General features: G+C 49.4%; 2 protein-coding genes across 6 annotated transcripts in view; one reads left to right on the top strand and one right to left on the bottom strand.

Moving 5' to 3' along the window:
• Positions 1-13,014, top strand: part of EFR3B (EFR3 homolog B) — a 97,729-nt gene extending 84,715 nt beyond the window's left edge. For all 4 annotated transcript variants that reach the window (XM_070799025.1, XM_070799024.1, XM_019970609.2 and 1 more), the window contains 7 exons: positions 627-694; positions 1,563-1,690; positions 2,433-2,524; positions 5,771-5,819; positions 7,084-7,190; positions 8,495-8,544; positions 8,988-13,014. In XM_070799025.1, coding sequence (XP_070655126.1) covers positions 627-694; positions 1,563-1,690; positions 2,433-2,524; positions 5,771-5,819; positions 7,084-7,190; positions 8,495-8,544; positions 8,988-9,093 — 600 coding nt within the window. In that variant the 3' untranslated portion in view covers positions 9,094-13,014. The remainder of the gene's footprint in view (positions 1-626; positions 695-1,562; positions 1,691-2,432; positions 2,525-5,770; positions 5,820-7,083; positions 7,191-8,494; positions 8,545-8,987) is intronic.
• Positions 13,015-14,888: 1,874 nt separating this feature from the next.
• On the bottom strand, positions 14,889-22,404 carry POMC (proopiomelanocortin). Of its 2 annotated transcripts, none has more exons than XM_070799026.1 (3): positions 22,280-22,404; positions 18,111-18,292; positions 14,889-15,731 (listed from the first exon to the last, which is right to left on the bottom strand). In XM_070799026.1, the coding sequence occupies exons 2-3, from the start codon at positions 18,240-18,242 to the stop codon at positions 15,063-15,065; spliced, it is 801 nt and encodes a 266-aa protein (XP_070655127.1). In that variant the 5' UTR covers positions 18,243-18,292; positions 22,280-22,404; the 3' UTR covers positions 14,889-15,062. The 2 variants fall into 2 exon arrangements, with proteins under 2 accessions (XP_070655127.1, XP_019826166.2); XM_019970607.2 differs by having other exon boundaries at positions 18,111-18,262; positions 22,280-22,402.
• Positions 22,405-24,264: the final 1,860 nt, after the last annotated feature.

Here is a 24,264-nt window from a genome sequence, read left to right as displayed (position 1 = left end):
TGCTACAGCAGCTTTGCTGAGCCAAAGACCAGCCTGAACGAAGCAGGACCTTGCCAGCCGTGGGCTGATCCAGGAGGACTGGAAGAGCAACGCTGACGTCCTCTTCAGTACAAACAGTCGCCTCATGGCTTCCTCACCTCCTGCGTGTACTTTGATGCCAACTGTCCTCCCACTTCTCACCATCTTAATAGCTGTCACTTTTCTTGTCAAAAATTTGCAAAGGATGATGAGGGAAACTCACTGTGTCACTTTCCATCAGGATGCTTTGCGGTGCCTCTGGGTTTGGGGAACAGTGCGATCTGTGCTTCCTCTCTCGTGTGTAAACAGAAAACAGGAATAGGTCATGGGAGCAAGACACTGGACTCTCCTGGGAGCAAAGTCCCCTGCCTTTGGCGGACATTTAGTGCGTGTGTGTCACTGGAGACAGCTTGAGCAGTCCTCCTGGGCTTCCTGAGCTGCCCCGAGGTCCTGGTTGGTCTGTTTCTCCCCCAGCTCTGGGTGCTCTGCCAGGGACTGCGTGGGAGGAAGGAAGTGCTCTGTTGGGGCGGGAGCTCTTTCCTTGGCCCATTTGCATCTCCCTCTCCCCACTGAACTCAGTTCTTTTCTCCATTCCTCCCAAACCTCAGGTGATAGAGACCAGGAAGAAAGAGGCCCCATACATGCTTCCGGAGGACGTGTTTGTGGAGAGGCCTAGGTAAGGATCACAGCGGGGACATGGTCAAGGAAACACCCAGGGCATCTGAGGAAGAAAGTGGGTGATCTGAGGCCAGGGACTTGGGCTTCTGTGGGCTCACAGGCAGAAAATGGACCCTGCCTGTGACGCAGAAGTCCTGGGTCAAATTTAATCCCCCTCACGTGACCGTGATCCCCGCCTTGCGCAATCTCAGCGTGCTGTACGATCGAGTATGGGATAGAGCCTCTGGGTACTTTGGCCAAGCCCAGGGGAACACATCCTGGAGAAGCCGCTCCACCAATCCAAGCGGCCTTCTCAGACTGTAGTCTGTGGGCCAGTGTCACTTCAATATCAGGGGAACTCAAGGAAAAGATATTCTGAAAAAGCAAAATATCCCACAATAGAGGATGGCTTTATAAATTATGGCCTGTCCATACCATTAGACAACTGGTAGCCCACCCACAATGTTTTGGAAGAGTAGTTCGTGTGAAATAGTCACTGCATAATAGGTGAGTAAAATAAGTCCTGGAACAGGACTGTGGAGGGTAGGGGAATGTTTGCATGTGTGCATAAATGTGTATGACTGAGGGAACCTACACAAAATGTGGATATGGTTCTCTCTGGGAAGTGGGACAGCAGGTGGTTTTTTTTTTTTTCCTTTCTCTCCTCTGTCATTTTGTATAATAAGTGTTACCTTGCTACAGCTTGCAGGATCTCAGTTCCCTGACCAGGGATTGAACCCAGGCCACAGCAGTGAAAGCCTGGAATCCCAGCCACTGGGCCCCAAGGGCACTCCCTTGAGCATTACATTTATAATAAGGAAGGGCCCCGGAAATCGGCCTGGTCGCCCAGGGCTTTCAGGTGCCTCTCCCCGCTCTCTGTCTCCCAGGCTGACTCACAACCTTGACGGAGTGGTGATTGAGCTGCTCTTCCGCCAGAGCAAGATCAGTGAAGTCCTGGGCGGCAGCGGTTACAATGCCGACAGGCTCTGCGTGCCCTACATCCCTCAGCTGACAGGTAGGAGCTCTGCTCAAGCACTTTCAAGCCTGCCTCTGGCTTTTCTTGGCCAGGTAAGGGCCGGAATGGAAGGGGCCTGTGAGCCCTTCTGTCACCTTCCACGGTGACTTGGATGTCACACTGGGAATCCATGGTGAGATCCTCATCATCCCCACCTCTGCCCCTCAGTGCAGAGTCCTTGAGAATAACTGGCGCACGAGATAGCCTGGCTTGTGCGTGGGAGACGGCCCCACTGTGCTGTAAAGAGCGCCCATGGACTACAGAGTCAGAGACCCAGTTCTCTGCAACTTCCCTCCTGAAAATTCTTAACTGAGTCCCTTGGCATCTCTGAGTCTCAGTTGCCTTGGCTGTAAAATAGGAATGTTAACAATACCTGCCTTAGAGGGAAGAGGCAAATGTCCATAGGAGCAAATGCTACGCAAATGACAGTTGCTGGAGCTGTTAGCAGGCGATGCCCATGCTTTCTGGTCATAAGCAGCTTCTTTGTGCTCATCAATGATTGCAAAATCTTAGCCCTAAAGAGCAAAACTCACCAACCTAAGAGGGGCAGAGAAGTCTCGCAGCCCTCTATAAACTCCAGCTGTAGCCCCCAGGGTATAAATCCCTTTGAGCCCTCCAAGGACCCGGCCAAGCCAGGAGGGGTTGGAGGAGGGCGGCAAGGTGGGAGATGGTGCTGGAGGCGTGCTTCTGGCTCCCTCTCCAGGGCTGGGGGACTCTAGCTTCCAGGCTTCTCTTTTCCCAGATGAGGATCGCTTATCCAAGAGGAAGAGCATTGGAGAGACCATTTCCCTGCAGGTGGAGGTGGAATCGAGGAACAGCCCAGAGAAGGAGGAGGTGAGTATCTCCTTCTTGATCTGCTGTCCTGGAGAAGCTCAGCATCCCTGGGGGAGGGGACCGGTTCTGCCTCTTTGGCAGGTGGTCAGACACTCCATGATTCAGGCACCCTTAACTGCACTACGTATTTAAGGGAAGGTAAATTTCTCAAGTAAGCCCTGTTTTCTTTCTGACTCTCATCATATATGTCCTAGACATTTCCATCCATCTGGAAAAAGTAATTGAACCTCCATACACTCCCATTAGGACGTTCTAAAAACCAGTCTTGAAAGGTTTGCTGGTTGTCATCCCCCATTCACGATGGAGGTGAACCTGATCTGTGTTGGAAATTGGAAGGCCTCACAGAGAGGATGAAGGCAAAAATAGCTTTCACAATGTCTCTTCCAGATATGTCAAGAAAAGTGCTTTTGAAGAGAAAGGTGTAGCTTAAAGATCGCTCTTTCTTCTATCATCTCTTAAGGGCTGTGAATATCTAATTTCTGTTTAAATTAACATGTATCTCTGCTGCCATTATTACTTCTGCCTCATAAAATAAAGCAGATGTACCCACAAGTAAGAAAGAATAAGGAGTCATAGTGGAAATACCAAATTTATTCCCTCAAATGAGAAAGAAACAGGGGCAGAGCAGAGAGGAGGGAGAAAGGCCTCTCAAGGGAGCAGAAGCTGCAGGACACAGTATACTTGTTTTTCTTATATTTTTTTTGTTGGGGTGTAGTTGATTTACAATGTTGTATTTGTTTCTGCTGTACAGCAAAGTTAATCAGTTGTGCATATGCATACATCCACTCTTTTTTAGATTCTTTTCCCATACAGGCCTTTACAGAGAATTGAGTGTAGTTCCCATGCTACACTATTTTCTATTTCATATATAGTGGTGTGTATATGTCAGTTCCAATCTCCCAATTTATCCCCTCCCCACAGTACAGATGCTCTTAATGGCGACTGTCAATTAAGGGCTCCCCTGTGGCTCAGCTGGTAAAGAATCCACCTGCAATGCAGGAGACCTGGGTTCAATCCCTGAGTTGGGAAGATCTCCTGGAGAAGGGAAAGGTTACCCACTCCAGTATTCTGGCCTGGAGAATTCCATGGACTGTATAATCATGGGGCGACAAAGAATTGGACACGACTGAGTGGCTCTCACACTTCACTGCCAATTAAGGGAATTAATAGAGATGAGGGAACTTAGCAAGAAGTGAGGAGGACACACATCTGGATGGAATTGGGACCAGAAGATGCACAGGGTCCTTCAGCACGAACAGCCTGGCAGAGCCATGGAGGGCAGCTTGGACACCCAGCCTCTCCCCAGTGGGCTTGGGGCAAAGACAAATCAATGGGGTCAAGATCAAGCCTCCCCCAACCATGCCCTCAGCCATTCCTTCAACTCCTCAGTTACCAGGGCAGACCTCCAGGACTGGGCTTTTCGAGGCTTGTCTGGAAGCTTCCCCTGGAAGGAAGCAAGCTCTGACTCAGGCTAATTGAAGAAGTGGAATAAGGTTGAGCCAGGTGTCCTCCAAGGCCCTTCCGGTTCTGCAGGGCAGGAAGCCTCACACATGTTAGGACCACAGTGTAGTTGGCTGCTGTCCCCTCCGTAGTTATAATTCTTCCTTCCTGAGAGTCAATAGACCCTTAGAAATGGATAAATAAAGTAAATCAGCAGAAGGAAGAGAAATGCTCCCCTGGGTACACAGCCACCTGCTCCCTGCTGGCCTCCTTGTCATTGACACGGGTTCCTCCCCCTCTTTGAGAGTCAGCTCAGTCCAGAGATGGCTAAGTAGCTAGAGCAGGGGTGTGGGGGCCCCCACCCTCTGCCATGCTTTTCCACTTCCTTTTCCATTTTTACTCTGAAGACTCATTCACTCTGAAGGTTTATTCTTTGTCTCTCCATCCACCCATCCATCCGCTGCCAGTACTGACCAACATCAGATATTCACAGGTGAGGTGGTAGGGAACCATGCGGTAGTGAGAGAGTAAAGGAAGACCGATCACTGGGTAAGGACAGGTAGAGAGAAGCTGATGGAGGAGGTGGGCCACAAGCCAGGTCTACAAGCCAGCCCACCATGCCCCTTCCCCATGCCTCCAGAGTCCCTCAGTGACTTTCTGTAACCCTCAAATACCAGGCTCATAGGAGGTGATCAACAGATGCTGGTTTGGTCAAATTCCCAACCCAGTGCCTGGCATTCAGAGCCATTTGGAGTCAGGAGTGCCTGGCCGTTTCGTCTCCCCTCCCGTCTGGCTGGTCTATATTCAGTCTCCCCCATGCTATCTCACTCATCTCCATGTCTTCGCTAGTATGGAATCCCATGTTGCAATCACCCTTCCTCTCCACCTCCACAGTCATGAATCTCCCTTTCTTCAGTACCAGCTTGTGGTCCACCTCCTCCATCAGCTTCTCTCTACCCGCCCTTACCCTGTGATCTGTCTTCATTTTCTCTCCCACTACCGCATGGTTCCCTGTCACCACCTGATGTTGGTCAGCAATGACAGTGGATGGATGGGTGAATGGATGGATGAATGTACATACAAAGAATAAACCTTCAGAGTGAATGAGTCTTCAAAGTAAAACGATTGCTCTCTATGATAACATATTTTGCAGTTGCAATTGAGTGACTCGCCGAGAATCCTACACATATGTCGTTGTGAAAGTCACTCAGTCGTGTCCGACTTTGCGACCCCGTGGACTATACAGTCCATGGAATTCTCCAGGCCAGAATACTGGCGTGGGTAGCCTTTCCCTACTCCAGGGCATCTTCCCAATCCAGGAATTGAACCCAGGTCTCCTGCATTGCAGATGATTCTTTACCAGCTGAGCCACAAGGGAACAAAAATGTTAGTTTTTGAAATTTTCATATGAGATTATATTTGCTAACCGCTTTCTCTTGTATCGAATATTTTCTGTGACGTTTTTCTGAAGACTTGTTTGAATTACAGTTTTCTTCCCAGGGGACTTAAGCAGACCCTCTGGGAGGAGGGAGGGGAGAGGGAAGGGACAGTGAGTTCTTTCAGGTAAGACTTGTGGCTCTTGAGGAACTAGCCTCCATCGCTCACTGCTCCCCTTTAGTTAGCAGGTCTGTGCATGCTCAGAGGCACAGAGCTTCCAGAGACCCTGGTAAGAATGCGGGTGTCCTAAGGGAGTTTCTGCCCGTTGGGACAGTCTTCTGAGAAGTGAAGGGGCTACCTTCACTGCCTCCTTCCTCCCCCCCTCCACCTTCCTGAGCGTTCTGTGCACTTCTGTCCCTTCTCCCCCAGCGAGTGCCTGCCGAGGAGATCACCTACGAGACACTGAAGAAGGCCATTGGTGAGTGGGAGGCCCCCAGGGAGAGGCATGTGGGGCTGGGTTCTGAGGTGTGTGTGGGTGTGCTTGGACCTGTCTGCTGCCCTCCCAAGCATGGTTCACACGGATGTCAGGGAAGAGGCTGGCAGTTTCCTCTAAACTCTTCACAGCTACCGAAGCTGCAATTAAAAGTCCCTGTCTCTTAACAGGGGTCAGTGTCCTATGCCAGGAACCCTTTTTCTACTGACGGTTGCCATTAAAAGTAGCTGGTTGAGGGTTATGGCCAATCAGACAGGTGAAAAAGGAATTTTAATGTCAAAGTATAAATACTTTGAGAATTTTTTTGGTGGCGTATGATACAAAAGAGCAAGTTGATCAATGAAAGCTATTAAGACCAAATCCTATTAATATTTAATAATGGCAGTGGATTTTAAAATGCAGTATTATTACCTCATCTGAATTATTGGATCGCGAAGTATCCTGAATTAGAGAATTTTTCTGCTGATAACAAATGTTTATTTTCTCATCATTCATGGTATTCTTTCTGAATGTTTCACTGCTCTGTCTTTTTAAGCTGGGCATGATGAACATATTTCATACCTTTCTCTCTCTCTCTTTTTTCATTTTTGAGGCCACGAGGAATACGTAGAAGCCTTAAACTAAATGGCCTCAGACTGCTCTGCCACAGGGGTTTTTCACTGGCTTTTCCATTGTTGATGTCCCTTTTCATGCTACCCCTAAAATACTTCCTGCTCCAGAAGCCTAGTTTAAGAGTCCCAGTGGCAGATATGTTAGTTAATGTTATTGTAATAATTTCACAATACATATCTGTATCAAATCATAACGTCTGGTGCTTTAAAATTATACCATGCTATATATCAGTTAACTCTTGACAAAGATGGAAACATTTTATTTAAAGTCTCAAAGGAGGGGGAATGTACAATACATTTACATGAGTGGGGAAGTGAATCATCATTTTGAAAAATAAAATTCTGAATAGGACAAACCAAAAAAAAAAGGAGAGAGAGAGAAAAAGTCCCCGTAGCAAGTGCAACTACATGGAGCTTTAACCCCGATTAAGGGTCTACTTAACTAGTGCTCAGACTCTTAGGGAAGGGGGCTGAGCACTCGGGCAGAATCAGGAAAGGGTCCAGCCCTCCTGGGGCCAAGTGATGGCACCGCACCCTCTGTGCCACCCTGCCCCTTGTCAGCAGAGGGGAAAGCTGGTGGCCATCTGGGGCCGCAACAGCGGGCAGGACCCGCATGCTGACCCGACTCTCCACCACAGTGGACAGCGTGGCCGTTGAGGAGCAGGAGCGGGAACGGCGGCGACAGGTGGTGGAGAAGTTCCAGAAGGCGCCCTTTGAGGAGATCGCAGCGCACTGCGGGGCCCGGGTAAGTGAGGTGGAACAGGGCCCATCCCAGGACCAACTGGACACAGGATGTGTGTCCAGGGCAGGACTGAGTTTCTAGGAGATCACCAGACACTAGGGTTTAGAGCCTAACACTGCATTGATTCCCCACGAACCAAAAGCCTATCAGTCATACACCCCTTCAGACGTCACAATTTTCATATAAGGGAGAAATCCTGACCTCAGCGCCTCCTGTACTGAACAGATTATAATAATAATCATCATCAGAGGAAGAACATAAATAGCACTCACTCTTCACCAGAGCTTCTTCCATTGATCAGCTTATCTCCTTCTCATGATAACTCTGTGAGGTTGCCATTAGGACTGTCACATTATGGAGTGATGACAGGAGGGGCTGTGGCACAGGAAAGAAGGCCAGCATTAGCTACTGGGCCACTTCCAACTGGGGGACACTGGTGGGTAGAAAGGAACAGCCTGGCCGTGGAAAAGAAATTTAAATGAGAGGGCACCAGACAAGTAAAAGGACAGTCTGATGTCTCTGGGTAAGGGAGGAGTGCAAACATTTCTTGGCAATGATAGACCAGGATTTGTTAGACCCAGGATCCATCTTAGTAACAATGAAACATAAGTGTAAATATCTGAAGTCTACAGATAACATACTTTATTGTACATTTTCCTCCCCATAAAAATACATGTAACTTTCTAATATATGTATTTCTAATATATATCCATATATTCAAACCTCTCATATGTTTTAATAGTTATAGTAATATGCATTATGGTATATACAAATATAAGTAAGTATAATACAGATTTTTCTGGGTCTATATTATACTAAGTTCTTGTCCTATCTCAAGAGGTGCCTATTTTGTAAGCTCAGAGTTGAGTGCAGTCTCACTCTTTGTGTCTATGGGCTTAGTTGGAGCCAGAGGGGACCAGAGAGAGTGTCTTCCCTAACACACCAGCTTTGCACAGCTGCTCCTTGGGAGTTAAGGAAAGAGCTGGAACCAGCTCCGAACCTCCAGACTCTGCCCAACAGGCCCTGTTGCCTCACCTGGAGGAGCTAAGGGCCCTTCCAGAACTGCTGCTGAAGTCCTTTCTGGGGTTGCCTAGCCCCTGTGCTGTCCCCGGCAGGCCTTTGCTGGGCCCCTCTGTCTGATCTGAACTCACTGTTAGGGTCCACTGATAAGCGCTGGAAACAAGCTCACAGCAGTTTCTTTCCTAAGATTGCAGCTGCCCCGTACCTACAGTGCATGCTGGACCGGTAGGCTTGGGAGTCAAGGTGTGGGGAGCCCCCAGTTCACTTTCTTCTCTGTTTGTTTCTAGGCATCACTGCTGCAGAGCAAACTCAATCAGATCTTTGAAATCACTATCCGGTAAGTGGCATCCCTGGGCAGGGGGTGCCCACCTCTGTGGCCCAGTTGTAGGTACCCCTCCCCCCAAGTCCTCCTTTCACACCTGTCTTTAGCCCTCCCTGCCCCCAGCCTCTGTCTCCAGGGCTCGGCCACCAGCTCTCCCCAGGTAAGGAAACAGAGACTGAAGGGAGAAAGAGACAGCTCAGTGAACCCTGGAAAAGAGCCAGGGGTCTTAGTGTCCCAAGCTAGTACTTTTACTTTCTAAAGCAACAGTCACTATAGAACCAGCAATGAAGCTTGACTTCAAGCTGAAGATTCTAGAACAGCTTGAAACCTTGGAACCCACAGAGTGACAAAATCTCTGGTCCCTATTCAAAGAGAAATCAATCAGCTGCTCTGTGGCACAAGGTGGGACCCTTGGACCCCTTCCTCATGTCTTTCTCTTCCATGTGTTTCTGCCCCAGGCCCCCTCCAAGCCCATCAGGAACCATCACGGCAGCCTATGGCCAGCCTCAGAACCACTCGATCCCTGTCTATGAGATGAAGTTTCCCGATCTCTGCGTATACTGAATTCAAGACACAGCTTCTCCGAGGGGCAGGGTCTGAGGGAGGAGCTTGCCTTCACGCCCATCCCTATGACATGGAAATCTAACTGGGATCTCAGAGAATAAGCACCTTGGACAGCAGCACCTCCCGTGTGAAGCAAGGTGGAGCCCCGGGCCCCCTCATCTCCTACGGGCCCCTCCCCTCCCTGCTTCCTCCTTGTCTTCCCTGAGGGAGATCCGGCCACCTGCCCCTCTGGGGCCAATAAGCATACCACCTGTGCCCTTTGTCTCCTCTGTGTCAGCCTGGGGCCAAAAGTGAGGGGGCGGAGGGAAGGTTCTCCAGAGAGAGGCTGAGGTCCTAGGAAGCTGTGCTTAACGTAGTGACTGATGGCTTTCACGTGGAGTTTGGGGGGTGAGGTGAGGGGGTGGTCCTGGGCAGGGAGCAGCACAGTTCCCATTTCCCCAGGAGGAAACTAGATGGAGACACAGGAAGCTGAAGATGTGATAAGGAGGAAGCGAGGCCGGCTCCTCCTGCAAAGCAGTGGCATGTGGGAGCTGGAAAACAGGGCACTGATCTCCTCCAGAGCATCCCCTCCTCCTCCCCCATTTGAGGGACCAAAGGCCTCCAAATCTTTAATGTCTCTTCCACTCCCTGGCTCACCCTGCACCTCTCCTTGGTTCTTTCTAACGTTGGTTAATATTGAGCCCTTATAACAGGAGTTGGGGTAGATACCCCATGGCGGGGGTGGGGGGCAGCAGAGGATGAAGCTGCTGATAGAGGGGGCTCCTGCTCCCCAACTGCTGGCCTCCTGTAGGGGAGCAGCAGGCAGAAGTGGGCAAGTCTGTCCCCCTCTGTAGCGTCTCCCCTCCTTCGTCCAGAGGGATGTTCTCCCGAGTTGATTCTCTCTCTTTGATGCCTTTCTTCCTGAAGATCCCAATGTGAGCCACCTCTGGCGGAACCTCCCCTGGGCCTCTTCCTGGGGAAGCACCCTCTGGCCCAGGGGAGCACTTTGCTTCTTTTCCAGTCTACCCTCCTATAACTTTTGAGCTGATATGACTCATAGGAAGGGGAGAATGGTCAAATGATTCCTCCCTGGAGAAACTGCTTTTGAAAAGAGGGAGAGTGAGTAGATTTCTTGACCCAAAGGAACCCCTTTTGACAGCTTTAGACAGCATGCGGTGGGGTCAGAAGCAGGCCATTTCTGCTAAGGAGAGGGCAGTCTTCTCGAGACCCCCTCGGATCACACCCCTGTGTGTGGCCCAGCACAGGTGCACTGTGAGAGCCTGGTTATCAGAACAGAGAGGTGTATTTGCCCAAACCAGGAGACTCTGAACCTAGGTACTTTCTCACTGCATGTGCAGTAAACTTGTTGGATAGGGGGGCTGTCTGACCCTCATTCCTGTAGTTTCCTGCCTTGATCGCTGTCTCTGTGCTGCAAGCCTGCAACTTCCAGAGGGTCTACACGACTCTGGGGCCAAGGGGGGCTGGCCCCTGCTCCCACCATGGCCTTTGGCTCTGCGATATGGCTTTTGGCTAATGCTCAACCCAACTTTACAAGCATGGACTGAGATCTCTCTTTAATATCTCTTCATTAAGAAACCAAGATTAAAATAACTAGAAACAAACCTGAAGACAAGTAACCTTTGGAAGACATGTTGGAGAAAATCTAAATCTTGAAACACAATCATGTCTTCACTGGCTCTTCCCCTGCTCAGCTTTGACATGAGGCCCTATTTCTCTTTCATGATTCTCTGACTGTGGGGTCCACCCCATGCCGTCTGTACTCTGAGCCCCGCCTGGGGGTCCTGGCTCTGGGACTTGGGAGTCATTCTTAGAGCCTCCTTCTAGTACCAGCCCCAGAACCAGAGACCTCCAGGTCCGTCTACTGTCTCTCCCTCATCCCCACCCTGGGAACAGAGTGAAGGAAAAGGTGCAGGATGTCCGTCTTCATACACTCCACTGCTGTTTCCTGTCTGAAACAGCTTTCTCTTTATGCCATCGCTGCCTAGCAGAGATGTGCTGCTTTTGGAGACCTGGCTGCATCTTGAGCGGCCCTCTTCTCAGTTTCAATTTAGTCACACTCAGTGAAATACTGTCTTGCCTGCTGACGTGCTGTAGAATCTGGCTTCTGGCTAAAGATGCCTCGGAATCAGAAAGTTTAAGATGAACATTAATTCAAACAATTCAATGATAAATTAAGCAGTCTCCTTCACCTTCTCCTGGCCCTCCCAAGCCCAGGGAGAGAAGCCAAGCAGAGAATGGTGGGTAGCCAGGCCTTCAGGCCAGGCCACTCTTCCTGCCTTCCAAACCCTATGGGATCTAGTGACACTGTGTCAAGTGACCAGCCCTCTTTGCTACCCTTCTGTGTTACGATTTTGAGTTAACAAAGCCATCCAAACCAGTTGCCCCCCCAAACCACTGAAGACTCATCTTCATGGGCAAGGAGTAGGGCCCATTGGCTCGAATACTGACAGAACCCAGTAGCACGGATATACTGGGGATTTGGAAGTTCACTGAACTTGGTTGAGTCACATGAGTGTGTCAGAAGCAGCTGGGAGGAGAGCCCCAGTGTGACCCTGGAGGCTCCTTCTGGTTTTCCTTGCAAAGGGATCCACCATGGCCTGTGCCTGTTCCCATTTTCCTCTTTCTGAAAAGTATAAATAAGTGATTTCTTGACTTCTGAACGTCTCCTCCCCAGAGGAGGAGCCTGGGTGGATCAGAAGAAGAAATAGAAGAGTCCTCAGACATTCTCCTCTGTCCAGCCCTCCACCTCAAGCATCAGTATAGACGAATGAGCAGTGAAATGGCAGGGCTGGGACCATCTACAGTGCCTGAAGTGCAGGGGTCATGGAGGCGCTGCCCTTTGCCCTGGTGTTCTCAGTCCCAAAGGGTATGTTTCAACTGGCTTAAGGATCAGGACAGCCTTGCAGTTGCTTTGATGCCTAAAAGGCCAGACCTCTTGGCTTCACCTTGGGCCCCTGGGTCAGGAAACCTTCCAGATACTATTCCATTGTCCCTGGGTAGAAAGTGTCTCATTGAGAAGTGAGGCTAATTCTCCCAATTCCTTTTCATGACCATGAAGTGGCAGCTGGCCAGTTGGGGCTTATGGGAAAAGACTAGACCTGAGCTGTTAGACTGAATATTAAGTTTGACGGTAGAGAGGGAGGGAGGCTCCTCAAGGCAGGCCACATCCAATTCTCTGGACCCACAGACCCTGGAAGACAGCTTGTGGTGAAACAAGATATCTGTCTTATGTCTGGGGAGAAGGCTTAGGGCAGCGTGTTACTTCTTCATCTCATGACCCTAGAAATCTTCTAGTTAAAATGCCCTTTATCCCAAATCTGGCCTAGGACGGAAGTCTGCAGAAGAACGGTGGTGGTGCGGCCTGCCAGCTGGGGGAGCGGGGAAGGGGACACAGGCCTGTGAGAGGGCTCTGTGGTCTATTTTCCATTCTGTCTTTTATCACCACCAGGTTGACCAAGTCTTTTCTCCTTCAGGGGACCTTGGGGCCCCAGCCCAACACCGTCCCCTTTTGAGCTCTTCCTCCATGGCTGTTGATTCTGGCGTATGGAGTGCAGAGCTGTAAATCCACAAATGCTGCAGCGTTACTCTTACATTATAACATGTCTGTGTCCACTTAAGACCTTCATGACCTGGTTGAGTGTGTGTGTGCCCATGCGTGTGCATGTGTGTATAATGTAGTTCATAGTTGACAATGTTTGTATATAATTGCTGATGTATTTATATGTGAGTGCAGAATTAGTGCCTGTGGAAGTTTTCTGTATTTTGAACTCATTGAATCAAATTTGAAGGAAGGGGAAGGAGGATTGGGGTGGGGGGCGTTCGGTATGTAGGAAGAAGGACTCCTAGCAAGATTATTCTTTAGGACTATTAGTTGTGAATTCCTAGTGACCTTTTCAAATAAATGTTAATGTTGTCACTGCACAGATGTGTGTTTGATTTCTTTAAAGTAAATGGTTTTTTGAGATGCAAACAGGATCTGAAAATACCACCAGCATTAACCACTGACATTTAGCCACCCCCACCTACCATTACTTTACTTGCCTTGAACAGAAGGGGAGTAAGTGAAAGCATGCTACCAAGATGTAAACAGGAGGCCCAGGATTCCCAGCATGGGAGCATCCTCAGATGGGAAGGCCTGGGACATTGCTTCATTACAGCGACTAGGATACAACCCCATTTCATAGAACCCACATTGAGGGAGACTTTATCTTGAGTCTGGCTTTCTTGTTCCCTTTATATCAGGACTTCCCAGGTGCAATCCAGTTTTAATTGTGAATGTCCATATCAAAATATGGAGGTAAATATGGAAGTGCCATACAGAAATATTGCCCAGCCGGTTTTGATCTGTATCATCCATTGATGCAGTTGACACGGCGACGTGCATCTCTGTGTATGCACTCTGTGAACGTGTGACTACAAACCAGTGGCCCCAACTTTGTGAAAACATCTTGGGGACATAAGAAACACAACCCCTGGCCTCTGCCCTCATGGAGCTTCGTTTCCTTGAAAGAAAAGAGCACAATATGTGTGTGCAGTAAGAAACTTGCCATCCGAGCTGGACGGCACGCTCTCCAGTGCAGAGGGGCTGACTGCAGAAACCCTGAAAATGAACAGGCTTGGCTGCAAAACACCCCATCTTTCCCAGTAGAAGTGGACCTGAGCCTGGATTCATGTTGAAAACAGTGTAACATTCAAAATAGAGGGGAATGGTGGAGAATTCCAGGCAGAGGATGGAGGAGGATGGAAGAAGTGATAAAACCAGGGAAGTGGAGTTTGGTAAGGAGAGTGAAACTCATACAAGAGAAGAGCTCTTGTATGTGTCATGCCCAGTTGTTTGGAATTGATGGAAGAGTGGGGGTGGGGTGATTGTATCTTGAGCCAACTACTGTGGAGAAAGCAAGATTTTGTATATATACATTAATATGAAGAATGTGTACAATGGATTGGGGAAAAAGCAACTGGAGACCAGGATACCAGTTGGTTAGGAAGCTATTAGGCTAGTTGAGGCCTGAGTGAGGGCACTGAGCATGAAGAGAAGGCTGACGCTGGGCAACCTAGGGAGGAGAGAGCTTGGGCATGACAAGCAGGTCAAGACAGACTTCAGTCTTGAGCCCCAGAGGCTGGAAGAAGCATCTGTGCATACTGTATTTCTACAGATGTGTTTCCATGGGTATATGTCTATGTGGGTGAGACCCTGTAAGTTTGAGAGTATCTGAGGGTAGCCTGGGAGAGCAGTCAAATCTGAACCATACCAACCCTCAGGTCTCACATTCAGCCTCTCAGTGATGAAAAGATGACCTCTCCAGTTTCTCATTAACCCTCACACAGTACTCATAATAGGAAGGAATGAGAGAACTAAACTTTGGAGACGTTCAGAGACTTGCCTAAGTTCTCACAGACTGCTAGATCCACGTAGGCATTAACCACAGCGTCCTACCTCGGAGCCCAGACACCTCCCAGTTTCCGTGGGGGTTCATCTGTGTCCCACTGGCTCTTGGACTTCGGTGGGAACCAGGGTAATAGGAGGAATCCTGTCTTTTGGAGGAATCATCAGCTGGCTGATCAGTCTTTTCGCACTCAATGGAGAGTGGGAAATGCAGCACACTGAGCCATCACCTTATTTGACCTCTAGAAGACCCATTTGCTAGGGGCGGGGAGGAAGTACCCTTTCCTTTGATTCTCAGTATATCCTGTTAAACATACCAACACGTAGTCACATGGAAACCACTATCGCCCCTCCAATATGTACTGCCCTTTACTTGATGGAAATGCGTTTTTAATTCACCCAGTCAATATTCGTGAAACTTGAAAGGTTTTATTTCTTAACTACAGACAGCTTTAAGAGTCGGGATACCTGGCGCCATCACTGCCTGGGCGAATCCTCACCCAGGCTGCGAGGCGGCAGGAGGGCAGAAGAGAGGCCTTCGGGGTCAACTTTCCGCGGAGAGAGACCCCTGCCCGCTGCGCCCTCACTGGCCCTTCTTGTGGGCGTTCTTGATGATGGCGTTTTTGAACAGCGTGACAAGGGGCGTTTGGCTCTTCTCGGAGGTCATGAACCCACCGTAGCGCTTGTCCTTGGGCGGGCTGCCCCAGCGGAAGTGTTCCATCTTATAGGGCCCCGAGTCCTTCTTCTCGGCCGCCTCAGCCTCCGCCTCCGCCACCAGGCCATACTCCAGCTCAGCCCGGGCGGCCGCACTCTCAGCCTGGGCCTCGGGGCCGCGCGCCTGCTCGAGCCTCTCCCCGGTCAGCTCCCTCTTGAATTCGAGGGGAAAGGCCTGGGCCGACTCGTCCTCGGCGCCGTTGGGGTACACCTTCACCGGGCGCCGCTTCTTGCCCACCGGCTTGCCCCAGCGGAAGTGTTCCATGGAGTAAGAACGCTTGTCCTCGCGCGGACCCGTCTCGGCGTCATCGCCGCGGGGCCCGGGGCCTTCGCCCACCGCCACTTCCTCCTCGCGCTTCTGGGCCGCGCCCCCAACTCCGCTGCTGCTGCTGCTACCATTCCGACGGCCAAAGCGGTCCCAGCGGAAATGGCCCATGACGTACTTCCGGGGGTTCTCAGTCAGCGGCTGCTCGTCGCCGTTGCCGGGGAACACCGGCGTCTCGGCGGAGAGGTCGGGCTTGCAGGCCCGGATGCACGCCTGCGGGAGAGCGGCGAGCGCGTCAGGCCCCGCCCACTCCAGGCCGCGGCGTTCCCCCGCCCCTCAAGCGCGCCGCCTGAGCCTTCCCCTCCCTCCGCACGTGCGGGGTGGCCCACTGGGCTAACTGCGGAGGATATCTGCCCACTCCCACCGCTGAGGATACCCAGACGTCTGAAGACTCAGCTCGGACAGCGCCTTTTTTGTCCGCTGGGCTCCTGGTACCCCTGCCCGGCAGCTATAACAAAATCCCCGTCCCACTCGATGGTGTACTTGCGTTGTAGCTTTGTGGGTAGTCTATTCAGTAGTCGTGGCTCATGGGCTTAGTCGCTTGTCAGCATGTGGGATCTTCCCAGACCAGGGATGGAGGCCCTGTTCCCTGAATTGGCAGGCGGATTCTTAACCACTGGATGACCAGGGAAGTCCCCATCTCTGCTTTGGAGTGACATGGCTCAGACGGTAAAGCATATGCCTACAACGCGGGAGACCTGGGTCCGATCCCTGGGTCGGGAAGATCCCCTGGGGAAGGAAATGGCAACCCACTCCAGTATTCTTGCCTGGAAAATCCCATGGACGGTTCACGGGGTCGCAAAGAGTCGGACACGACTGAGTAACTTCACTTTGTGGGTAGGGTAACCACCCTAAACTTTATAAGCCAGATATATAGGAATTCGTCAATAAATGACAGGTGGGTGGGAGTTGTCAGCACTTAATGAATAGTGAGTAAATAAATATGGTTCAGTTTGAGTCTGGGAAGGGCATTGGGTTGAAATTTGGGAGAAGTCTGGCTTCCAGGGCTTGTAGTTTCAATAATGCGTCAGCTGTACCCCAGTGGTCTGCAAACTTACCTCATGCCCTCCGCTAGCCATCTCCCTCCAAACTTGCCCACACCCATCTGGAATTTTCCCTTGTTCTTTCAGGTCTTGTGAGCTGATCCTGTCTTTTACTCAATGAGCTTAGGGAGGAGGCGACTCACTTCCCTGTGACTTTCTAACTGAATGGAAGGATAGGAAGTCAGGATTATTTCTATCACAGAGGTCATGGAGTCCTGTACATGGAGCCCTGTCTTCTTTCTGTGACTAGACAACTGTGGCACACATTTGCTTAGGAAAACGACCTTGAGGCTGCAGCCTTGAGTTTTCAGTTATTCGGGACAACAAAAGAGGAAAAAGAAGGATCCCACCCACTCTGTTGAGTTGGGAACTTCATACTCCAGGAATTTAGAATTATAACACTGCAGAATAGTAACAGTGGAAAACAAAAATTATCTCATACTTCTCTCCCCTGGACACATAATGATACACAATTTCTCAGAGAGGAGAAAGGAAGTTGGTAAGGTTCCACAGCCCATTGACAGAACTGGGACTGGGACTAGAACCCACAGACTCTGACCACAGCCAGTGCTTCTTCCCTGGTGAGCTCTCAACAGGCAAGACTGTGCAGTGGGTGTCTCCAAACAAGAGTGTCTTGGGTCTCTCTGAAACAGAGCTCACAGGATTCCTGGGCTCTTTACTTCTATTTTATATTCTACATGTAACCTGCTCTGTTTTTGAGAAAGTCTTTCTCCATGTTAACTCAGCTTCTCTACTGACAAAACACACAGAATGCAGTGATGTGCATTCCACCCTCGCCAGGCAGGTACAGGCAGTAGGCTGGAACTCAGTCATGGCCACCAGAAGTGTTTCTTGTAGCCTTGAGTTGGTATTGTTCCTCATTTATACTTCCCAATACAAATAAATAATAACAAATACACACGCAAGCTATGATGACCTAGAGGGAGTTCCAGCCTGGCACAAAGGGCTTTGAGATGCTATGGAAAGGCTGCAGAAGGTCAGTCCTCGAGAAGCAGGAGGTATTTGGCACCAGTTAGTGGAAAATAGCACCTGAGTTTTTCCTTCTAGAGCCGGTTTGTGGTATCTTCCTGACTTTGTAACTGGTAGCAGATATAAGGAAAGAAAAATGGAATGGAAATGGAAAGTGATATGAAGTTATCTAAAAAGGAATAATTTCAAGGCTAAAAGATTGAAAGAATAGGTAAGGTCAGTCAAGGGAGCAATTATGGTTATTACTATGATTAGTATTGTTTATTTTAATAGCACTATCTCTAAATAGTTTAAAAGGAGTGGATCTCTATACAAGAAGACAGGGCAGGAAGTAAAGAAAATCAAGAAGACATTATGGACCAGACCCATCTCCCTGAAGCTGCTTCCTCCCTTCCTTGGCCCAATTCTTACTTCACCCTAGAGGTCTATTCCTGTGCTTGATTGAGTTAGCCATATCTCTGAAAATGAATCTCCCCTTTTGCATGCTCCTTTCTTTGTGCTGTCCCCACCCCAGTACCATCTGATACCCAAATCAAGATGGCGGCCACAGCCCACGTACCAGCAGGTTACTTTCCGTGGTGAGGTCCTGACACTGGCTGCTCTCCAGGCACCAACCACGCACTTCCATGGAGGCCTGAAGCAGCAAGGCCAGCAGCAGGGCGCCCGAACGACTGCTGCACAGTCTCGGCATCTTCCAGGCAGGCTGAGGCTCTGCAGAGGCAAACAAGATGAGTGGGACCCCTGCAAGGAGCAGAACAATGTTGGCCACTCATCAGGAAGGACCATGAGCCAACATTAACAATACTCTTATTTGTGGAGCTCAAGGCTTTTTGAGGACAAGAGCAGCTCAAGGAGCAGGTTGGTGTGCAGGGTGGTCGTGTGAGTTGTAATAGAGAGGAGGGCAGTGGGACCTGGGTAAACTGCACAATTTTCCCTTTATCTCCTATTAAAAATTAAACCCCAAAGGATGTTAGGGCTGGAAGATATTTTAGGGATCATTTGGTATGACCCCTTATTTGAGAGATGAGGAAACTGAGACAGAGAGAGACAATGACTTGGGTTTTTCACAATGGGGTATGGCCAAGTTCTGAGCTTTTCTATTTCCCCATCTTCAGGAAACTAAAGTTCTAACACTCCAGATGCAAGGAGTAACTTGGGAAAGACAAAGGACTGTGAAACTCCTGCTCAAGATGGTCTACTCCTGTCCACCAGGATTCTATTATTCCTCAGAAACTCTACTTCCTATGAATAGTAGGTTTGCATAATGGCAAATGAAACCTCTGTCCAACTGAGCCAAAACCTCAGCCAACCCCGTTTGATGTCCTGTACATAAATCACTCAGGGAATCACTATTTCCCAGACCCCTGTGACTTTGGAGATTTATTTTTAAAGTAGACCCCCATTTAAAACTAGTTCATCTCCTGAGTGTGGTATATGTCAGACCTCGTCTTGTTCTCTGAGTCTCTCACATGTAGCCTGAAATAGCTGGACTTGAAGATGCTGTTGGTGTGGAAAGGAAGGACATGATCACACAGAGCAGAAGGGAACTACATCACATCATGAACTCCTGCCAAAGACACTTTCTCAGAGAAATCAGAAAACACCACTGGGCAGATGCTTAATTAAAGAGGTCCAGATGCAGTAAAAGGGAGAATCAATGCTGCCTTTTGCCCGCTGTGCCCAACATTTTCCCCATCCCTCTAGCTTTCATACTGCCCTGCCACCCCTCACAAGGTCTCCCCTCCAAAATGCCCCTAAGCTCTGTTACCATGCACTCCACAGTCAAATGCAGATCTTTTCAACCCAGCAGTTATGGAAGAAATCTAATTAGATAAGAAAAGAAATTTATATTAAGGTGTAGATGACTAATTGTCTCTCCTGATTTAAAAATATTTGCCCAAAGGAATCTCCTATCTGTGAAGGCATGGGCCAAATCTTTTTTAATAGGGACAGCTTTGGAAGTGAAATTTCCCCCTGGCTCTCATTGTCTGCTTCAGGAAGCCACTTCCTTCTCTCTGTCCCACCCCACTCCTTTTCCCAAAAGCTGAGCTGAAAGGGCTCCCTTCTGAATGGTTGCCAAGCACAGCCCGAGTGTTTTCAGAGCAGCCATTAGATGGTGCTGGTAGCCAGTGAGCTGGCCTATCTGCATCACAGGGTAACTAGGAGAACATTGGTCAACCTGGTGTCCTGTTGTGACCGAGGACAGGATGCTCCTGTTGTAGACTTTTGGTGCTCCAGTTCAAGTACAAAGCCTGAATTTGATGGACAAGGTAATTTATGTTAAATCTCTGAGACCACACAGCACATTTTGGTCAGAAAAAAATGCCCAAGTTTAAAAGAGAAGCAGAAAAGTGGTAGTTTTATATTACTATGTTGTTGTTGTTGTTATTGTTTAGTCACTAAGTTGTGTCCAACTCTTGCAAACTCATGGACTATAGCCCCTCAGGCTCCTCTGTCTATAGAATTCTCCAGGCAAGAATAACTAAAGTGGGTTGCCATGCCCTCCTCCAGGGAATCTTCCCAATCCAGGGATCCAACCCAAGTCTCCTGCATCTCCTGCATTGGCAATTGGGGTTGTTTTTTTTTTTTTTAAACCAAGGCAATGGCAACCCACTCCAGTACTCTTGCCTGGTAAATCCCATGGACAGAGGAGCCTGGTAGGCTGCAGTCCATGGGGTCGCTAAGAGTCAGACACGACTGAGCGACTTCACTTTCGCTTTTCACTTTCATGCATTGGAGAAGGAAATGGCAACCCACTCCAGTATTCTTGGCTGGAGAATCCCAGGGATGGGGGAGCCTGGTGGGCTGCCGTCTATGGGGTCGCACCGAGTTGGACACGACTGAAGTGACTTAGCAGCAGCAGCAGCAGCCATCTAGGAAGCCTTATATACTATGGACAAGTGTAAAATAGCATCTTAGTAGAGAAGAAAGTAAGGAGAAGGCAATGGCGCCCCACTCCATTACTCTTGCCTGGAAAATCCCAGGGACGGGGGAGCCTGGTGGGCTGCCATCTATGGGGTCGCACAGAGTCAGACATGACTGAAGCAACTTAGCAGCAGCAGCAGAGAAGAAAGTAAAGTCATACAGGTCTGACAATCCCCTCAACTATATTTCAATTCTTCTCAAAATTGGCCATTCTGGGATGACTTCGATTTTCTAAAAACCTACCTCATGATATCAGACCTTCCTGAAAAGTCTCAGACAGTGTTTCCTCTCTTGCCCCATGGGCTATATAATACAACACGATAACATCCTCACTCCCCACCTCTCAGAGCTGCAATCTTCTGCTAAAAAATTAGGTAGCTTCCTGAAAGCAACTTATCTTCTTTCTGCTCATGTATATTTTGTATTTTTCTATAATAAACAAATATTACATTGTCATGTTTTTAAAGCAATAAAGTAATAGGTAGATGTCAAATGTGCTTTTTGTAAGTAAGGAGTGTCGAATAATTGAAAGCTTGGAAAAATAAATATAAACTTGTAATTTGCTAATCTTGACATTAACTTTATAATAGAATTACACTCATTAGGAATTCGTATGTGTTGATGAATTCTCTATGAGCTAAACAAAACATTTTGTTTTATTTAATTTCATTTTTAATATTCTTTTCCATTATGGTTTATCACATGATATTGAATACAGTAGGACCTTGTTATTTAATCCATCCTATATATAATAGTTTGCCTCTGCTAATCCCACACTCCCAGTCCTTCTGTCCCCCACCCCCCTCTAAAATTGCACACTGGCCATGCCAGTCTGTAAAGATTAGAGGAACAGAGATGCAGAGTTTTGTCCTGGCACCATGATACACACCCATCAAGTCCTAAAACAATGTCAAAGGAATATTACATCATTAAATAAGCCATGATCTATAGATCTTAACACAAGACAAGTGCTTCTTCCAGCACTTCTGTGAGAACCATCAGCTCCCCTTTATACACGAAGAATTTGGGGGATCCAAATGCTCTGCAGACTCTCCCTCCCTCACTGGGAACCCACCTTGCCTGAGCCTGCGTCTTGTCTGAGCTTCCATCGCCTCCTACGGCTGCTGCTGCTGCCCTGCGCTCTAAGGTCTGCGGGATTGGAGGTCCGTTCTGCGGTCCTATTGAGAGCAGGGTGGTTCAGGACCGTGGACAGTTCCCATCCGGGCCACCTCTTTTTAACACCAGCAGCTCATGTAGAGCAGACGGTGTCATTCTCTTAAGCGCAGCCACGTCGGGGGCGCTAAGGTGGGCAGGGAAACGATGTTTCAGAAATCTGAATTCAAAGAAGTCTGGAACGCAGGGAGTTTGTTGTCACTTTTAGCCTCTTCTCTTCTGCCCCCGTTTCCAACATCAATTTACGCTAGAGTATATGGTATCTTTTAAGAAGTGACACCTACCCGGCAAATCAGAAGTCCCAAAAGACTGGGTCTCCTGGAATCTCCCCAGAATACGGGTAGGACTCCTCAGGAGTCCCTCTCCCCGGGACAGACGCGGCCGCCAGCTCCTGAAAGGCACCACTTTCAGCGTCGCTGCGGCTCTCCGGCCGTCCAGAGAGGCCGGTCCTCGCCGCTCCGCTGCCAGCGGCTTCCCACGCCGCGCCCAGCACAGAAAGTTTTCAAAGAATTCAGGACGGCGGCAAGACAAAAGATGCCTTTGAGATCGGAGCTGGGCGACAGCATCCCGAGGCCCCCGGAGCAGGGGATCCGGGGATAAGATTGAGGTTCCCCGCCGCTGCGCCCTTACCTGTCACGGGGAAGCTGCCTCGGGCGGCTCCCGCTGCGCCGGGGCGAGGATGTTCAGCGGCCTCTCGGTCACTTTTCTTCCCTTCGTTCTCTTCCGTCGCGCCGTCTTGTCCCACTCGCTCTCCGCCGTCTTTATATACTTGCGGGGCCCGCCCGGGTGGGCGCTAGACGTTGAGTGGACTTCCCGGCAGCTGCAACGTAACAGGCAACTCCCCCGTCCATAGGAAGCGGGGAGCCGTGGGGGCGCGGGAGGGGGTTTCCAGGTAGGGGCTGGGCTGGAGAGCAGACGTGCCCGGAAAGGGGTCTGGATCTCTGTCCCCTGGAGGCTGGAATTAACACTCTCTTGCTGAAGGACACACCTGGCAGCCGTCAGGAAAGAACTTAATTAAGGATGGTTTTGGGTCTCCAGTTAGGGTGAGCGGGAGGCTTAGCACCCCGGTGTGGGGCTGGCCTGGCCGGGCTGGCTGAGATCATTAACGAGAGGGCAAAGTTACCTGTGTGCCTGCTTGGGCTGGCATCTGCCTCTTTCGCATTTGGAGGTAAATATCACCACCCAGGGAGTGCGTCTGTGATGCCTCTGATTTCCCCAACGTTTGGAAACTGTGATGAGAAAATGTCAGGAGCCGTCACAATCCCTCTGTTACAGGTTGGAGGGCCCCAATGTCAAGCCAAGGAGGAAAGAATGGCACTCAAACCTGCAATGGAAGAGTCTCTACCTTAACCTGGAGTAAAGAACCAAAAGCAAATTGTGGGAAGCAGTGGGGGTGAGCAGGAGTGCTGGAACTAAACTGAACTTCAGAAAGGTTCTTGCTTAATGTGTCATTTGCAGGACATTTCTTTATTCCCAGATGCTCTTTTTGGACTCCAGGACACCCTTGAGAATTTCTGGTTGGCAACATTGGCTTTATACTAGGAATCCTTTTCTTTGGGGTCACAAGAGAGATTCACGCTCCTTAACAGTTAAATAAGGTATTATTACCTGGCCTTGGCCTCTTTCCAGGGTCATCTCTTACCTCTTGTATCCTGGCACTTTGACCATTCACAACATTCCCATTCCCATAAACACTATTTTCTCAAGCCATCACCTCTTTATCTATGGTATTCCCTCCTAAAACACCCTTTCTCCTTCCAACCACCTGGGAAAATTAGACTCTTGCATTAAGATTTAGCTTATCCATCATCACCAGTTCCCTAAAGGTCTCCTTGGTCAGTTGTCCCTCCAAGGCATGAAACATGATCATGTCTGTTTTCCAGAGAAGCCCACACTCATCTCATCTGTGTATGTAGCTTGCACAGCTGGAACAAATTCCACTCTGTTTTCCATCTTTCCTCTTCCAGCCACTCCTGCCCCACCCCTGCCACTGCCAGGCTTATGAGCCCTCTCAATTAGAGATTCTCATTTTTCTCTGTACTATTTTTATAACTTTAAGAGGCAGCTGATGGTAGAAAAAGAGCCAGACCGGGAAAAGTTCAGATTGACCCAGCTTCTGTCCTGCTCTGTCAGTTGGGTTCTTAATTACATGCAGCAGAACCAACTTCAGGGGATGTAAACTGACAGACCATTGAATCACATTTAGAATCACTGGGAAGGCTGGGCAACCAGGATCCAAAAATGGGCAGAGAAAAAGGGTGGCTGGAATCATGGCCACTGGTCGGATCCAATGAGAAAGACAAACAGACCACTACTGGGAACAAGAGGGCACAAGTCAGGCATTGGATACAGATGTCACTTCTATGTCCAGGTTGATGTGATGTGATGTAATGTGAAGTCGCTCAGTCGTGCCCGACTCTTTGTGACCCCATGGATAGTAGCCTGCACCAAGCTCTTCCATCCATGGGATTTTCAAGGCAAGAGTACTGGAGTGGGTTGCCATTTCCTTCTCCAGGGAATCTTCCCAACCCAGGGATCAAACCCAGGTCTCTCACATTGTAGACAGACGCTTTACTGTCTGAGCCACCCGGTTGCTGCTGCTGCTGCTGCTGCTG

The sequence above is a fragment of the Bos indicus genome, chromosome 11, assembly GCF_029378745.1.
Source record: "Bos indicus isolate NIAB-ARS_2022 breed Sahiwal x Tharparkar chromosome 11, NIAB-ARS_B.indTharparkar_mat_pri_1.0, whole genome shotgun sequence".
NCBI lineage: Eukaryota > Metazoa > Chordata > Mammalia > Artiodactyla > Bovidae > Bos > Bos indicus.
This window is presented reverse-complemented; position numbering and strand designations above follow the sequence as displayed.

Bases quoted from the DNA above. Each gene is read 5' to 3' on its own strand.
- POMC (XM_070799026.1), bottom strand. From the start codon at position 18,242: ATGCCGAGACTGTGCAGCAGTCGTTCGGGCGCCCTGCTGCTGGCCTTG. The intron at 15,732-18,110 runs GTACGTGGGCTG...GCTCTCCCGCAG, and splicing joins CCACGGAAAGTAACCTGCTG to GCGTGCATCCGGGCCTGCAA.